Genomic DNA, 18628 nt, shown 5'->3' with positions numbered 1-18628 from the left:
CAATTATATAAAAACATTTCAGAACCCCCATTAGAGCCATCACATTCTCAATTATAAAGTGAACATCATCTCCAACCCACTCTACCCACCAGCAGTCCCTCCATCACTTCCCTGGCAATGCAACTGCTATCTGAACAATATAGACTCATGGGGACTGAGAAAACCAGAATTTTATGCTTTTCCCATATACACACTGTCACATTTAACAAACATTTATTTAGTGCTGGTGAAGCACTGTATTAGAAACTTCAGGCAAACAATGAGTAAGAAAAGAGTGTTAGTAAATCTATACCAATGGATGATCTTTTTTAAATCTGAAAAACTGTAATTCTGAGTTGGTTAAAAACTGATGGATTTCTGTTTCCTTTTATGTGAGAGAATATGTAAATAAACAAAACTGAAAATTAAAAACAACAAAAAAGAGTGTTAGTTTGCAGACTTGCACCCATAGTCAGCACCAGCATCTGGCACCTGGCAGGCACTCCGTAACTGCTTACTGAATGGATGAATGACAGCTACACAAAAGGGAATATGGTAAACACCAAGAGAGATGAAAGGGAACTGCTTACAAGGTGGGGGCCTAGCTTGTAGCTCTGTGAAAAAGCTCGAATTCCAGCTCTTCCTGAAAGGATCTCCACATGACAGGGTGGTAGGGAGGAGATTTCAGGATGAGTTATTTGGGTCTGGGGTGCTTCTTATAAACAGCTAGGAGTCCAAGAAGCAATTAGTGAGAAGTTAGACTAGTTGCCACTCAGATCTCTTCCAGCCCTGAGATTCCGTTGCTATTGACCTATGAATCTGACCACTGGTGAGGTTTTCCCAATCAGGTCAGCACCTCAACACCTGAGATGCATGAAGGACCATTTGGGAAGATCAGCCTCTAAAGGCAGTTGATGCCATTTTGTGCTGGAACTTAAAGGACAAGGCAAAACCTCTGTTTTTAATTCTGCAAACAAAATCTTTCCTAACCCTGAATGTTTTTAAGCAAGAGAATAATAAGTCTTATTGATATATGACTCATTCTCAACAAGCAGAACCTTTTTGAGTTACAAGAGTTTAGAAGTAGAGTATTATACATGAATGCAATATCCTCTGGAACACAGGAGACCTCTAATATGCCGTATCTTCTCAAATTAGCTGAATTCCTCTTCCTGCTGTGACCTCTCCTATATTTTAAAGGGGGTAAATCAGGGGGGCAGCCCAGTGCTGCCAGGCCTGTGGTATCACAGGGTAATGCTTTACCTATGGTTAGAGAACATGACCTCTAAAAACGTAAAATGGTAATGATTCATATTGCCATATTGGATAGACAAAATAACACAATCAGCTGTTCTGATTTATTGGTAAAATGAGTGACTACACAAAAATCAGAAAGCTGTTGATACTAATACTTGGGTTGCATTCTTTCAAACTCTATTTTTAAAACAACTTTCTCAATCCAAATGAAATGAGTTGCTCTCCCGCTGGATGTTTACTGTGCTCAGTGATTTAAGTACTATTCACAGGGGTCCCTCTACACTGGGCCGTTATGTACTGCAAAAATTCTGTACTGCTTCCTCTCATCTTATAGTATATCTAGACATAAATATCCCCTCACTGTTTTAAAAAAAAACTTCTATGTCCAGGTGGCAAATTAACAAAAGAACTAAGCTACAATGTACTCTATTGGAGGGGAGGGGCAGATGGAGGGAAGACAGAATTGTGAGTTTCAGAGCAGTGGTTCTCAAACTTTAACTTGTAACAGATCAGAATTCCCTGGACTGCTTGTTAAACAGATTGCCGGTCTCCACCCCCAGAGTTTCTGCAGCTGTTGGTCTGGCAGAAAACTACTGGTTTTGAGCATAAGGCTTTTTAAGAATAGTATTTTAGATTTAAGTTACTTGCATAAGCTAATGCTAGCCAAGCACTGGTTGGTAGGTTAGTTATGGTCTCTGACCTGCTTCGTATGATTGACCTCCACCTGTCTTGGCTCCTACTTTTTCTGTTAGTTCTGGTATTTCCTATTTTTTATGCATTCACACCTGTGTTATTCTCCCCTCTATTTCCTACCTTTAGCAACAAATCTCCTCAGAGGGCTTCTTTAGAATAGGCTTCTACTTTGTAGAGAAAAATTAGCAAGCTTTACCTGGGTCTCCAGCTGTCTCAGTATTTGGCTCCTGGGACACTTCTAATGTACCCATGTCACTGGTCACAGGTTGATCCATGTGGCTGGGCTCTCCAGGAATCTGCATTATAAGAACTTCTGTGTTTTCCCATGGAATATTCTCCTCCAGCGGTGGTTGTATGTCTATAGGGGAGAAGAACGCACTAGGCTGGCAAAGCTCGAAGACAGCCCCCCCTCCAGCAGCCCCTCACCACACATCTCCAGGGCCCCTCACCCCTTGCCCTCAGTGTGCTAGCATCCCGTGGGGCACAACTGGGCAAGGAAAAAAAAGAGTTTCAGTTGCTTTCCTTTCACTTCACAAATGCCTAAGCTACACAATGAAATTGACAAAGAAACCCTCATCCCGGGAATTCCCTGGTGGTCCAGTGGTTAGGACTACTGTGCCTTCACTGCCATGGCCCAGGTTCAATCCCTGGTCCAGGAACTAAGATTACACAAGCCACGTGGCAAAACACACAAACAAAACAAAACAAGAAAACCCCTCATCCCAAAGTATTTCATAAATAAATATATTTATGGTAGGGACTTCAATAAGCCTAACTTCTCTTAGCAAACCAACATATGCCCACATAGATAAATGTGCAAAAGGGAATTCCAGGAAGAGCAGAAATAGGAGACGTCTATTCTACCCAGAAATAACAGGCCCCCTTCATACACAAGCATGCTTGTTTCACAGAGCTAGCCCAGAGAAGGGCATTACGTACAAAGGCAGCTCACTGAAGTGCCTTTCAAATATTTTCAAAGTACCTCCAAGAGTCAGAAGGAGTGAACTCATTTCTGTCCCTAAGAGGCTCAGAGCACACAGCCCAATGCGACCCACAGCCAAGGTGAATTTCTTTGAAACCTCATAGTTTACCCTGAAAGTTTATTTGAGTTTTGCATTCTAATCCAAAATATAACTGCTTTGATTAAAAGCAAAAATGTTCCCGTCTCCAAACTGGCATTCTGGGAAGATACATTTTTTCTGTGGCTTTATGTCCCCCTGTTAGTCTGCCGTATACCCTCAGTTCAAATGCCTCCATTTGAAGAGCATGGGGACAGAGAAAAGAGTATGGAGCTAGGAATCAGCTTATCTAGGATGCTGGCTCAGGGTCAGTCCAATCACTACTTCCTCAACAGCTTCTCTGCCAAGCGCTGTGTTAGAAGGCTCTGCATCCTGGTTGATCCTTGATCAAGCTGCATGCGAGAGCCCGAGGGCCTGGTAGAATTTAACTACCTAAGTGACTGCCCTAAAGAGGCAGGAAAGAACGTGGCATCCATCAAAGATGAAAGCTGGAGGGAATGAAGAAACTCGGGCAAGGCATCGAGTTAGAAGTTATGCCAGTCCATCCCTGGACAGACAGCAGTTATTCTACGTGTTCAAAAAAGCCCTTTCATGAAACTTGTATGCTGTTAACAGGTCTACTTTGTGCGTCATTTTCTTGTCCCTTTCTCTTTTTATGATGTTTCTTTTTGAGAATGCTACCAGTCTCACTGTCTAAGGGAAAAGCAGGGCAAGAAATCCTTATCCACGCTCCAGCCTCCAAGAAAGAAGGCGGGAAGGGCCGTGTGGGCGTCCCCGTGCTGCCCCTCACCTCTGGGCACGCTGGGACCTGTGGACGGAGCTTCACAAGCACGGCACGAGGTGCTTCAGCAGTCCCCTGGTCCCGCCACCCGTTTCTCAAGCCCAACCCTACAAGGCCATAGGTGGGCACCTCACCTTCCGCTGGTCCACCCCAGCCTTCCTCTGCAGGCTGTGCCGCTGCCAGGGGTGCAGTCTCCTCCACCGTGGAGTGTCTGTACCTGACAAAATAGATCAGGTCTTGAACATCATCTAGCACCGCAGCCTCTTCAAACATGCTACTGTCCTTCATCCCCAGGTCTCTATTTTCCGTCACACGAGCATCGAGCATCTTCTCTGCCTCGCTCAGAATGTGTGACTCCCAAGCACGGAAGACCTTATCTAGGACTTTCTCCACATTATAGGGCAGGCTCTCCCGCTGTGCCGACTTCAGCTTGGATGACATTTCCTGGAACATGGCTTCCAGCTTATGGACGTCAAAGTACTTCTGGAACCGCTGCAGAGACTGCTGATCTTTAAAGAAACTGCTGATTATGGGCAAGTCCTCCATGTGGATGCTGTGCTCAGGCTGTACGGGTGTATGTGGAGCCCAGGGGAATGGGTCGTCATCACGGTCCTCAGAAGCGGACCCCTGGCTTCCTGCATCCACGAGGTTCTGTACATCCTTCTCATCCTCTTTCGAGAGTTCTATCCCAGGCTTCTCTGCGAGCCCTGAGGTCTGCAGGTGTTCCCCAAGGCTGTCTTCTTTAAGAGAACCAGGATCTTTATTCTGAGATGCTTCACTGAACTCTGGAGTCTGATTTTCTTTCTTGCCAGGAAAGTCACTCCCTTCAGGGGGTCTCTGTGCTTTCTGATCCACACTACCTGGGTCCCTGCCTAGACTGTCTACCCCTTTACCTGCAGTCTCATTTTTTCTTTCATTTTCCAATATATTACTAGTTTCTTCTTTGTTTTCTTCAGTTTCAGGATCGGTCTTAATGGCACCTAAAACAGCTTTTTCAGGGACTTGAAGGTCAACATCTAACCTCTTGTCCTGAATCTCAGGGCTTTTTTCTTTAGACCGTTTCGCACTCACGGCATTTTCATCCTCCAGTAGCTCTTCGGGGCTGTAATCGTCATCTTCTGCTTCTGGATTTTCAGTGTGGAAACCTGGTCCTTCTGTGCTATCAGTTTGGCCCGTTCTTCCCACCTCCTGTGTGGCCGGCAGTGGCTTGTGCCCTTCATCTGAGGTGTCCGCTGTGACCTCTGTGACCTCTTCCCCAGAGAGGCTTCTCCTCTCCCTCGTTTGCTTATGAACTGCGGCAGTCACATCTCCTTGCTGCCAGGAAAGATTTCTTCCCAGAATGGGACCCTCTTCTTCCGGTTTTCTTGGCAAACCAGTTTCACCTGGCGGGGAGGACCTAGTCTGATTCTGAGGTTTGAGAAGCCATTCCTTTATAAGTTCCTCACCTGGATGCTCCCCCGAAAGCATGCGTGGTTTCGGTCTGTTTACCAAACCATCTACTTCCTGCACGCTCTCTTTGGAAGCATTATGCTGGTGACCGCCCAAGACTGGGGCCACACCCACGGACTCCTGTGTAATCTTTCCCTCGTCCCTTTGATTCCCTGCCGCTTTAGGTACCGATTCCCTCTCCGAGGCACCTTCCAAACTCCGCCCCCCAGGCTTCTCTTCATGGAGCATTTCTTTTGCGATATGAACGGCTGCTCCTTTTAGGTCATTCTCCTGGTTAGCAAAGGCTGGTTTTAATGTTTCCGTACCCTTTTCAGCAGCCGGCGAAGAGCTGAGGTGGCCGCTTTGAGGAGAACCACGCACAGCCATGCCTTCTCGCATCTCATCCGCTAATCCTACCTCACCCTGCACCAGGTCCCTCTTGGGCTCCTCAATCTTCCTCCCTTTTCCTTTAATGTGAAGTTCTGTGTCCACTTCTGGGTCTTGGTCATTATTTGCTTTAGGGACTTCTACATTCAAAAGGCCGTCTGCTGCCTTTTCAGGGTCAGTATGATCTACTGCTGGCTGTGGTTTCCCCAGTTTGCTGTCCAGGACTAACGCATCATCCCCTTCCTCTCCTTCCTTTGATTCAGTACTCTGTACATCTGTACCCGTGTTTTCTTTACCTTCTGTGACATCAGAGAAGATGGTATCTTCCCAGGTTGTTAGTATATTTTTATCACCGTTTTTGACGCCAGGGGTCTGAGTTTCCTCAACTTTCTGCTCTTCATTTGAATTCTGCTCTTTCTCTGTTGAATGTTTCTCAACTCCAGAGTTGGCTGGAGCTTTCGTATCTTCTCCACCTATAAAGGTTAGTAATGGCAGCTCATCCAAGTTTTCTTTACTCTCCTCTTCTTCCTTCCCCACTGTGTAATACTCAGCATCCAATTCCTCAACAAAATCATCCTCTAACGAAGTAACAAGTCTGGTTGTCTCGTCATCTGACACAAGTGCGTCGGCAGTTGAGCCAAATTTGGTTTTCAAGTCCAGAGTCATTTCTGTTTTCAAAAGTTTGTAAGCATCAATCTTCTCCTGTTCATTCGAGACCTGAGAACTATTGCTGGTTTTGTTGTTTTCACTTTCTGGCACTTTTAACTTATCTTGCAGCATTTCTTCAAAAGGTTCAAATGAAGATCGCTCTCCCTGAGCATGACCCGTCTGACTATTTACATGGGGGTGGCTCTTCTGAGCCTCATGTCTTTCCCTGAGTTCCTTACTGTTTTCTGATAATATACTTTCACTTTCCTCTGAGGTGGGTTCTACTGGCTCAGGTTCAGGGTCACTTCCCTTAGACGCTTCAGGAGGTTCTTCCACATGCTGAGAAGTTTCTTGTTTAACTTCCGCAGAATCTCCAGTGGCAGAATCGTACAATTCCAAAAATCCTAGAAGTTCTTCTACGTTATAATTATCAAAATCATCTCTTCCCCCATCAAAACAAACAAAATCTGTCTCCTGAAAGGGAAAGGAAAACATTAGTGTGTCACTAACCGAGTGTCACAAGAGCAAAGACTTACCCAGGCTAATGGCAGTGATGATCTCAAATTCACGTTTGGCTCTAGAGGGGCTTTTGTGCCAACCTTGGGGAGTCAGGAGATAGGAGGATGGAACCCACTTTTCCCTGGCTTCCTGCTTCCATGAGGAAGGACTCCTACCTGAGCAATGCTCCTCCTGGCTTCCCCTCATTCTCTTTTCCCCAGGGGAGGAATGATTCATGTGGCTGGTGGGTTTGTTCTGCACCATCCCTGCCTTCTGCTTGAGACTGGATGGAAGGAACACACGCCCTCTCTCTTCCATGCTGTCAGTTTTACAGGGACAGCCCCCCTTGGGGAGACCCCCACTTGGCCAGCTCTGCCTGTGGCTGGGTAAGTCTGTCTTATTCTAGACTGCAATGTTCAAAAGCCCATTCATTTCCGCACACTTGAGCCATGTTCTCCAAAAAGCTTTACCCGTAAGTAATGGTGACATTCTGGTCCCCATTCACCTGACTCCTGGGTTTCTCGATTTGTTCTAAGCACAAGTAGGGAAAAGTAGGGTATCATTTATTGGGTCCCCCGACTTCCAATACCTATGCCTGATGTTCTGGGAATTCACCTCACACTACTTTGCCCAGGAGAAGCTGGAAGACCACCCAGCGTCTCCATCATCCTCCCCTCTAGGCTGTGCTTCTCTGCTTACCCAGCTGGAAACAGGGAGAATCACCTAGCTGACAGGCTCTACATCTACAACAGATTTCTGGGTCATTTTTTCCTTGGATTGGGAAAGATAACTCAGCTTAAGAAGCATCTTACTGAAATACAGGTGCAGGGGAAGTAAAAATGTTAAGGAACAGAGAATGGTGTCAAGGGGCTCCCCACTTAACTATCACCACAAATACACCTTGAAAACAAGATTCAGTGAGGGCTATATTCTACTCTAAATCAGGGTTCTGATTAGCTGTCGATAAGATCTGCTTTTAGACTACCTGTAAGTCTATATTCTTCCTTTCCTCTTGCTAGTAAACAAATTGACATAAAATGGGTCGCAAACAGAAGGAAAAGTTAAAAAGCCAACAAAGATAATCTCCTTCTCCTAACTAAACTCTCACAATACTCTGGAGAGACCTGACAAGTGTGGTAAGGATGAATGATTCCTCTTCCCATCGCATGCATTTCTAAGCCATTTCGTAATGTTGAAGGAAGCATGTAGTGAGAGGTACAATGAGAAGGCAGAATCCCCAACAAGTGAGGTCTCTGTGACCAGTGAGCTGCTGTCTCATGCGTATTTCCCTCCCAGCAGCATCTTCATTAGGAGTGAAGCCTAACAGGCAATAGGGCTGATTTCACGTCCCTCGAAAAGACAAGGAAATTTCAAGAACAGCAGTGGCTCTATGACTTTATCCATTCTGCCGAGCTCAACTGAGAAGTGCCCCAGGCCAGCAGCTCACATGCTCTTGCAGCAACACCAAAGAGTCATTCAAAGGTTTCTGTTTGAAGGTGGGCATCAATTCTTATACATTTTAAAACTCCAGAAAATAATCAGCTGGAATGAGGATCCCAGAGCACAAAATCCTTGTCATCACAAAGCTAGTTTAAGTTGGTGCACCCTGGATGAATGCTTTACAGACTGTGCAGTCAGGACCTTGCAGATTTGAGGCTGGACCTCATCTGAAATGCTCAGGTTCCCTTTTCCAAAATCTATCACATAACTCTAATCCCTTAAATCATTACAGTCAGTAAGAAAACCTAGTATAATTTGGGGCTTGATTAATTTAACCTGATCTCTATATACTTAAAATGTCTAAAAGCTATTCAATGAGTAGTTTTCAAAGTGAGACACCTCATCTTACTTGTAAAAAAAGTATTTACCTCCTAAATTTAATAACTAAATACAGAGATATTGAATTCTTCATCCTTTTTTCCTCACATAAAATAGCAAAGAAAAATCCTGAGTAAGTATACATAGCCTTGTATAAGAACACCTGCTTCAACATATAACTATCAGATTATGATATAAAGTCTCCCGTAAATTCTTTTCAAACTTTTCTTCCTTCCTTCCTTCCTTTCTTTCTTTAAAGGTGTCTAATAAATTAAAATCTGATACACAGATGTTAACTTTGTTTTTGATCAAAACACATTCAAAGACTTGCAAAAATACTTAATTGAATGTAACTGATGAAGTTATAAACCAATTTATAATTGAGAACAATAACAACAAAAAGTCCACAACTTACATCTGTTGGAACTTGTAGCTCTTCTTGAGTATATTCATGGACTACGCGGATTAAATCCTTTGGAAAATATCCAAAAGTACGCCCAACCTATATTAAATGGGCAAAAGAAATGAATATCAATCAAAATTCTGTAGAAGAAATATAAATGAGAGACTTCTTAGTAGTGAGAGGAAATATAAAGATAGGTAGATATAACCACAAGAGATGCATGTTGCTATTATGATTACAGAGATTATCATTCCAATAAAAATTAAGTACAGAATGTTGTAAAGGCAACTTTTCTAAAACCACTGAAGTTTTCTTTCAACATTCAGCTTAATTTTAAACACAGGGCACATAAAGTGAGATTTCTGAAGTAGCTAGAAGATCTGCATAAGAGAAAATTATTGTATATTATGTGATTAAAACTATGTAAATCAAGGCTGGTTAGAAACAATTCCAAATAACCTCTAACAAGAATTTATCTGCACATTTCACAGTATCACTCATAAACCAGTACTTAGAAGTCTTTCTTAAACCAATAAACAAAAGCCATGAGGGGACTTCCCTGGTGGCACAGTGGGGGACACGGGTTCGATCCCTGGCCCGGGAAGATCCCACATGCCGCGGAGCAACTAAGCCTGCGCGCCCTAGAGCCCATGCGCAGCAACTACTGAGCCCATGCGCGGCAACTACTGAGTCCATGCGCGGCAATTACTGAGCCCATGCGCGGCAACTACTGAGCCCATGTGCGGCAACTACTGAGCCCATGCACAGCAACCACTGAGCCCATGCGTGGCAACTAATGAAAGCCGCCCATGCTCCGCAACAAGAGAAGCCACGGCAATGAGAAGCCCGCACACCTCAATGAAGACCCAATGCAGCCAAAAAGAACCACACCGACAAAAAAAAAAGCCATGAAAATTAATAAGTAAAAAAAAAAACATTTCTGAAATGCATGACCACTACAACAAAAGGCAAATATTTATTGATATCATGGGCTATACTAGGTTTTTCAACAAATGGATTTTCAAGTATTTGGGGAGAAAATAAAATTCATACTAACTACACAGCAAGCTTAGTTTCTTGCAAAGTAAACCTCTATAGAAGATTATCCCATTTATCTATAGCACTAACCGCTAAGATATATTAAGTTTGTCCTCTTGAGAAACATACGCTGTCTTTTACTAGCTACAGTCTGAAAGGGAGAAGCAGATCTCTTTCCAATTATTAAAGGAGATTGACATGCAGATCAAATGCACAAAAAGAAAAAAAAAGGCTATCTTATCACTAACTCCTAAAATATCCTCATTACCAGGGCTCTTGTTATATCTGGCAACTATGTGAAAGCCAGTTTTAGTAGAATACTGCCTTGAAGATTAGATAAGACAAGGCAATTTTAAATTGCTACATTGGCAGTTAAAGTCTGAAACTCTAAGAAACAAAAAGAAGCTGCAGGATGAAAACTAAGAAATAAAAACAAGAACCATTCTGAAAGCTCAGGAGAGATAGTTTTTAATTTCCTTAACTATAAGGTTCATGAAATGAGACAGGAGACTGAGGGAAAATACATTTACTTCCTTCTCAGGAAAAGTTTATTTTATTGAGAGAATATGGAAAAGGGAAGGAAATCAGAGCTATGTGAAGAGAGGAAATACATTTATCTTTGTATAATCTTTGTCAACTGAGAGCATAGGTCATAAAATAACTCTGTATTTTTACATTGAGTGGGTCCCGTTTCTTATGATCTGACAAAAAGATGCAGAATCATGGGCCCTCATGACTGAAAGTAAGTTTTATATCTAATTTTGCTTCCGTATATCATCTCTGCCAAGGAACTGCTGAGTTGATTTGGGAAAAGAAAGAAAAGGGGAGGGGAGGGGAGGGGGGGAAGTGAAGGGAAGGGAAGGGAAGGCAGGGGAAGGGAGGGGAAGGCAAGGGAAGGGAATTGTTTCAAGAGAACAAAATCTGCATAAGCTACTATTAGGACAAATGTAAATAAGTGCCCCTGCCCTGAAGGGAAATATTCACAAGGAAAATGGGTAAGATACGGGCCCTGCCAGAGCTTTTGACTCCACAGGAGGTAAGACTGTACACACATTAACTACAACACAAGGCAGTAAAAGGAACGCCACATGAGCAGTGCAAACAAAGTGCCACCTAAACAATTATTAGACAGCAAAGATCCCTTCTGGCTGGGAGCTGAGGGCAGTGCTTCCCTAGGAAGGTAGGGTCAGAGTTGGGAACCAGAAAGATTGGCAGGCTTTCCAGACGTGAATATGGTCATGAGCAAAGGTGTGGAAGAGGGAAAATGCAAAGTCAAGTTCACTTATCCAAACGCTCCAGCTTCACCACTACATGAAAAATGCAGCCTAGGGACTTGGAAAAAATGTTCCAAGAGTAGAAATCTCACGCAGTAGACTTGAAAGAAACAGAACAGATTCTTCTTTGAATATGGTGATTCAACTGGGATCCCGCCTAAATACAAGAGCTGTACCTGACCAGCTGGTCTTACAAGACTCCTCCCTAGGAATCTGGACTGCCAGCAAAATAAATCGAATCTTCCCGATGGGGGATTCTCAAGCCCTCTTTCCTGTTGTTTGTTTGGTGTTTTATTGAGAGTAAAACTTTTCACATTTGGGACTGGGTGTTTCTCCGAGTTTGTACAATCCTAAGGGCATTGAGGACTCTTATTACTTTCAGTAAATAACCAGTCCACACATCACGTAAAAAGGAAAGGACAAGAGCTCATAAGCCTCCCAATCAGGTCACTCGTAGTGAATCTCCTCATTAAAAGCATCAAAGCATGACAAAGTCATTGATTTCCATGTCTGCTGTCCTGGCACCCACAGAGCTGGCTGGGAATAGAGCTGCTTCAGTGAACCTGGGGGAGCAATTGTCCAAAAAAGCAGGAAAAGGATGCCCCAGCAGTTGCAAGCAAAACAAGCAAACAAACAAGAAAGCACACAGTGAAAATGATACTTTGCTTTTTTAATAGGAACAGCACACATGATTAGGTATGTGAATAATTTAGAAAAAAATTATTTTTTTTCTCCATACGTGAATACCTGAAACACTATCTTGCCCATACTTTACAGGATTAAGCCCACAGATACTTCCTTTTTGAAACAATGAAGTTAAGATTTTTCAGGTTTCACCATTGGTAACTACTAGTTTGTTTCCGGCATCTGTGAGTCTGCTTCTGTTTTGTTACATTCATTCGTTTTACTTTTTACAGTCTACTTATAAGTGATAACATACAGTATTTGTCTTTCTCTGCCATATTTCACGAAGCACAACACCCTCCAGATCCATCCATGTTGTTGCAAATGGCAAGACTGCAGTCTTTTCATGGCTGAATAATACTCTATTGTATATATATCCACCACATCCTTATTTACTATGTATGGAGCATCTGTGGCTGGTAAGGCCTAGAACTTGATGCCAGAAGCAGCTCAGTTCTGTTTAAGTCCCTTTTCTGTGTCCCCAGCTGGGGACACAGAACCATCCTCTTTTTCCACAGTCTAGCAGAGAGGACAGGTTAACTCCATCAAAGACCCCAAGAAACAGTTTCTTAAATTTACAGTGCTGGCTTCCCTGGTGGCACAGTGGTTAAGAATCCGCCTGCCAATTCAGGGGACACAGGTTCGAGCCCTGGGCCGGGAAGATCTCACATGCCGCAGAGCAACTAAGCCCATGTGCCACAACTACTGAGCCTGCGCTCTAGAGCCCGCAAGCCACAACTACTGAAGCCTGTGCGGCTAGAGCCTGTGCTCTGCAACAAGCGAAGCCACCACAAGCCCGCGGACCGCAATGAAGAGCAGCCCCCGCTCGACGCAATTAGAGAAAGCCCGCGCACAGCAACGAAGACCCAATGCAGCCAAAAATAAATAAATAAAAATTTAAAAAAAATCTGCAGTGCTAAACAAGCCAATACAAAGGAAGAAAATTAAGTATGTCAAATTTTTACTTACACTTCCAGCCCAAACTTCAGGCGATCCCCCTGCCAGTTTATAGTAGACATATACAGGGTCACCTTTTTTAAAATTCACGAAACGACAATCCGGGCCTGTAAAATCTTCCAGAGCCTCGCCCCGGTACATTAACACTGTATATAAAGAGAGAAAAAAAACAAGCAGATATCAGGATTCAACTTCCACAGTCCATAGTGGCTGATCAGGAAATATAAGAATCCACTGTAAACAATAATAAAGTTTCTCCAGTACTCTCTGGAACCAATCACTTTCAACTCATGCTCAAAGCATCTATAGAGCTTTATTCATTGTAAATCATGAATCCCCCTGCAAGTAGACAGGAGAGAGGGAAACATTCCCAATGCGTCCACCGCCACACATGGCTGGTCTCAAGTGAAACCCTTGGTTCCCTCTCTAACCATCTAGTCCTCAGTCTTTGCTGTTTCATAATCATGAAAAGCTTCATTTTACAGTTGGGTAAATTCGAGCGCAGATGCTACTAGTGTAAGCATGACTAAATGCAGAGGTAATAGGTAATTGGGGAGAGCACCCAAGAACCCCCAAGGGGTCAATTAACTTGAACTAACCACTAAAAGGCCCTATCTTTAAGTGGCTGTAACTGCTACCATGCAGCAGTAAACACTGTCCATTTCATTTGCAGTCAAGTTGCTCTCTCCCTCAGTATATGGATAATGGAAAAGGACATCACACCCTATTATGGATCCAATCACATTACAAGATATTATTTTTCTGAAAGTATATAATGTTGACTATACCCAACATTAAGGTTTATTTATTTCTATAAACAAAATCAAAAGTAGGCAAGTGGGTTTTGTTTCTATAAACAAAATCATATGTGGCAGGGACAAGCAAAACTATGAGAATTGTTTAGTAGTTACCTTCAGTCTTAAAATGCAGGACAAATCCCACTCGATCTAGAAATTGGTAGAAGCAATATTTTTCTTTTTGTTGGCCAAATACACAGTTTCTAATGTAAGATGAAATGGACAATAAATGCAATTAAGCAGCAGAGAAAAAGAAGAATGAAATGGAAATAACACTTTCTCTAACAGCCAATTAGCAATAAGTACATTAAAGCACATCTTTAAATACGTATTTGAGGGACAAACATATAGATTTAAAGGGGGTTATTCGGATTTTAAAGCTAAAATCTTATTATTTTAATACATGTCAGCATCCTAATTCAGATACAATTAGGTGAGAGGCCAAGTTGAAGGTGATGGACAATTTAAGACTGGGAATTCTATCAGAATTGGAAACAGCAATGTATCTCTTATTCCCCCTTAAAAGAGATCACTGCAGATTTGTAATAATAAATCAGATGACAACATATGCACACTGAGGAACAGCTATCTGAAAAGCACACAAGGACAGCTCACAGGCACACACCTTACTAAGTAAACACTTTATGCAACAGAACACAGACCCAGAGCCTGCTCTAGCTGCTGCCTGTTGTGTTTGGTTACATCTGTTTCGACACATGCCACTTCTCAAGTTATGTGACCACCATGGGCCCTTCCAACACCATGTCTCCATACTAAGGAAGCATCAGTGATGTGATTCTCTAGGTAACTGGTTTTGAGGAACCCAGGTAGGATACTGCTTGAAAGCAATGAATAGCAAACATCTGCTATATCCAACCCTGCTTGCTAATAACCCGGATTTACTCTGAGAAAACTGCAGGAACAATTCATGGAAGTTGCTCCATTTTCGTGGCGTTTATTTACATCAGTCCTAGGGTTACTTCTAGGAATGGCTTAACACAAATCAAAGACTGACTCCTTTCTTTCCTCTAACGGCTGGCAGTGCTACAGTTCTTCAAATTGTGAAATTTGGTTTCGAATAACACCCATTTTGAATATAAATAGCTAAACTGTAGGCTTCGGCCTCCTCAGAACGAACATTTTTCTATAGGTACTGGTTACAACAGATGAACAACCGTTTCTGAAGTGGTTATCGGTAAGTTTACAAGGTTATTTGAGACCGGCTGGAGGCCACAAGGATGATACTTGTCCGGCAAATACACAGGAAGACAGCCCAAAAGCAGTAATGATTAAGGCTGAAATGAGCTGGATTTATAAAACTCTTGCAGTATTTACCGTTTTTACTTTAACAATCCTCTTCACCTGAGTTTGGGGCTCTCTGCCCTCCTCAACGCCCACGGTCCACCCTCCCACCCCCAATTCGCGGTTAGGGAACCATTCCGCTTCCTGCGCAAAGAGGAGGCTGCTGGTCCCAGGTGGCCTCTTTCGAGAACGAAAGATTTTGGCCTTTCCGGTGCCCTCCCTGTCTGGCTGTTTGCAGGAGCCTTCCAAGCACAGAAATGACAGAACTGAGGCAGAGCCGGGGAGGAGACCTTGGAACACACCGCAAGCCTGGACTCCGGGCTCGTCCCAAACCTAAACTCCAATCCCTGTTCAAAAGGCGGTCCGAGCCCCGAATCCCAGTGAAGCAGAGGGGCGAAGGGGCAGCGCCAGGAAGGCTTTCCCGAGCCCCACCAGCAACCTGCCGCTGGGAAGGCGCCCACCGAGCCCTTAGCGCATCTGCCCCCGGACTGCACCCAGCGAGGTCCCCGCCGAGGGAGCAGGATAGCGCTCGCGGGCAGCGCGGGGAGCCCAGGGAGAGCGGCGCGCCACCCCATCCTTCATCGGAGCTGGGGCGGGCCGGGGGAGGGGACGCTGCGAGCGGTCCCCAGGGAAACCGGGGGCCACCCCCGACCCCCCACCCACCCCCGCCTCCGTCGGCGAAGGAAAAATGAACAGCTGGCAACAAGTGGGAGGTGCAGCCCCCCACGGCTGGGGCCGACTGGCCTGGGCGCCGGCAGGGCCGGAGGAGACAGACGCAAGGACCCGGGGCTCGCCCACCTCGGCGCTCCGCCCGTCCGGCCTGCGGCCCCCCGGCCGGCTTGGTGCGCGGCCGAGACCCCGCCCCCGCGCCGCCCTCCCGGGCACTCACTGCTGCATTCGTCGTCCGCGCAGAGTTTGTGCTGCGAGAAGCGCCGGACGGTGTCCGGGTTCGGCTGGCCGGGTACCCGCCAGAGCGGCCTGAGCAGGAGCAGCCACAAGAGGAGCCCCGGCGCCGCAGCCATGTTGTGGTCACCTCGCGGAGCCGGTGACGCGGAGGAGGCGGCCCGGGCGGGGCGGGGGGCGGAGCGCGGGGGGCGGGGGGACGCGCGGCGGGGAGGGGCGGTGCCCGCCGGGGTGTGAGTCCCTGGCGGACACGTCAGCACGGCCTCCGGGAGGGGATGGAGGGGGTCCGGGAGGAGGAGGAGGACCAGCACTCGCACCTCCTTCCCAAGGCTTTCTCCTCCGGTTGCTGCCTTGGCAACCGGGACTCTATCTTCTCCCTCGTCCAATCGTCTGCCTTTGCCCCTGTCCATTCGCAGTCGACCCTCCGCAAGACTCCCTCCCTTGCCCACACCTCTCTGCGACTTTGGATCCCCCGACCCCGCGCCATCCCAACAGCAGGTCTTCTTTGACACCTTCTTGCAGCTTCTGATTTCTGGTTCGTCCCAAGCTTGCTCACACCCTCAGCCCCCTTCCTGGTTTGGTACTTCCTTTTGCGAACTACCAAATCCCACCCACGATTTACCACTGATCGTCTCCAGTTCGAGATTCCCTCTTATTCTGACTCCCAGGGGTTTTGGGGGGCCCCATCCCATGACCCCCTTATATTAGGAAAGGGAGGTGTCAGTGGAATGGTGGGTCGGTGACATACAATAGAGCCAGTGGCCTGCTTGCTCTTTTTCCCCACCCCCGGCCCTGGGGGTTGGAGGTGGGCAATGGGTCCTCATGCTGAGATCTTCAGATTTGGGGGTCTTTATCCATAAGGGGAGAATAATTTAATTCAATGCAAATGTATTGAGCTTCCCTTTTACGCTATTATTTGAGGCCAGACGCTGGACAAAGCATTAGGATGGTGAGGGGAAACACGTAGATCAACAGACAAGATATCAGGCCTTTGTCTAACAAAGCCCACAATTTAGTGGAAACAACTCACATCAAAACGACTAAAGAATAAACGTCGTTAGGAGGAAAAAGCTAATCAATAGCGGCTAACATTTATTGAGCGGTTTCTTAACGTCCAAGTGTTATTCTAAGGTATATATACATATATATATACATATCAATTTGTTTAATGTATCTTCACAACAATAGTAGGTCCTATTACTATCTTCATTTTCAAGATGAGTACATTGCATTTGTCTGTGACCAGGGTCTTCTCACTGTTGTCTCTGCCAACGCTATTTATCAACCTTGAATGCCAATCGAATGCATTAGTTGGTTTCCCAAACTGACTGGATTCTTTAAAAGCAAGAGGAAAGAATGTGGCCCATCCTTGCAAACCATAATGCTGAATAAAGGAAAAGATGAGAGATGTTCACAGTTGTTTATCTATAGGGGCCATGAGATGTCCCATTGGTCCAGTGTCGTTTCCATGCTATCTGGAGAGAATGTACAATAGATTAGGTGACTGTCCAAATAGCAGTGCCATGAGGAGTTCTTCTTTTCTTTTCTACTCTGTGTTTCATTGCTTTAGAATCTTAGGTGTGTCTAATAGGCATCTCCAACTTCATATGTTGAAAAGCAAACTTCTTATTTTCTCTCTCAAACCATGCTCCTTTCAATCTTCCCTATCTCAATAACTGGCCATTTAATTCTATTTTCCAGGTGTTCAAGTCAAAAACTTACAAACTGTTCTTGACTTCTCTTTGTCTCATACCCCAAGTCCAATCCATCAGACAATCCTGGGCACTCTCTTTGAATTGCTTTACTGAGGTGTAATTGACATACAATAAATTGCACACATTTATAGTTTACAACTTGATAAGTTTTGACACATACACACTCGTGAGACCACCACCACAATCAAGGTAATTAACATATCCATTACCCCAAAGAGTCCTCATGCTTCTTTTCAATCCCTCCCTCCCCTCCCCTGCCTGTCTCCAAACAACCTTCTGTTGCTACAGATTGATTTGTATTGAATAGTTGCTAGAATTTGATATAAATCGAATCATACATTATGTATTCTTTTTTGTCTGACTTCTTTCACTCAGCATAAGCATTTGAAATACGTCCAGGATCTGACCACTCCTCACCATCTCCTATGCTAACATTGCAGGCCAAGCCACCATCATCTCTCAACTGAAAGACTGCAGTAGCCTCCTCACTGTTCTCCCTGCCTCTGCCCTGCCCTCCCAAAGCCTATTGTCTCAATAGCAGCCAGAGCGATCATTTCCTGATATAAACGCCTCTCCTCTACACAAAACCTTCCTCTAGCTTTCCACTTCCAAGCCAAATGCAACGACTTTATTATGGACTGCACTGTCTTATTTGATCTGACGCGCTCATCCCTTTTACCCCCATTTCCTAGCACTCTCCCCTGGCTCTGTTAGTTTCACTCAAATACACCAAGCCCACTCCTGCATCAGAGCATCTGCACTTGCAATTTTCCCTCAGCCTGGAACAGTTCCCCTAAATAGTCTGCTTGGCTAACTAGTTCGCTCACCTCATCAAGAGTCTGTAACAATACCATATCTTATTAGAGGTGCCTTCCCTGTTCACTGTACATAAACACAAGCTCCTTCCCATGATTACCTAGCCCATCACCCTGCTTTATTTTTCTTCAGAGCAGTTACCACCTGCCTTACATTTGTTTATCTATTTGACTGCCCCCCTCCCCCAAATATAAGCTTCACGGGAGAAAGGAATTTGCCTTACTCATTGTG

General features: G+C 44.9%; 1 protein-coding gene across 2 annotated transcripts in view; it reads right to left on the bottom strand.

Annotated features, from left to right (window-relative positions):
• Nucleotides 1–15985, bottom strand: part of MIA3 (MIA SH3 domain ER export factor 3) — a 54121-nt gene extending 38136 nt beyond the window's left edge. For both annotated transcript variants that reach the window (XM_060127298.1, XM_060127309.1), the window contains exons 1-5: nt 15853–15985; nt 12877–13010; nt 8924–9010; nt 3864–6666; nt 2126–2287 (exon numbers count right to left, since the gene is read on the bottom strand). In XM_060127298.1, coding sequence (XP_059983281.1) covers nt 2126–2287; nt 3864–6666; nt 8924–9010; nt 12877–13010; nt 15853–15985 — 3319 coding nt within the window. The remainder of the gene's footprint in view (nt 1–2125; nt 2288–3863; nt 6667–8923; nt 9011–12876; nt 13011–15852) is intronic.
• Between the last annotated feature and the right edge of the window lie 2643 nt (nt 15986–18628).

Source organism: Lagenorhynchus albirostris, chromosome 2 (genome assembly GCF_949774975.1).
Source record: "Lagenorhynchus albirostris chromosome 2, mLagAlb1.1, whole genome shotgun sequence".
Classification (NCBI taxonomy): Eukaryota; Metazoa; Chordata; class Mammalia; order Artiodactyla; family Delphinidae; genus Lagenorhynchus; species Lagenorhynchus albirostris.
Note: the sequence above shows the minus strand (reverse complement) of the source record. Positions and strands in the feature narration are given on the sequence as shown.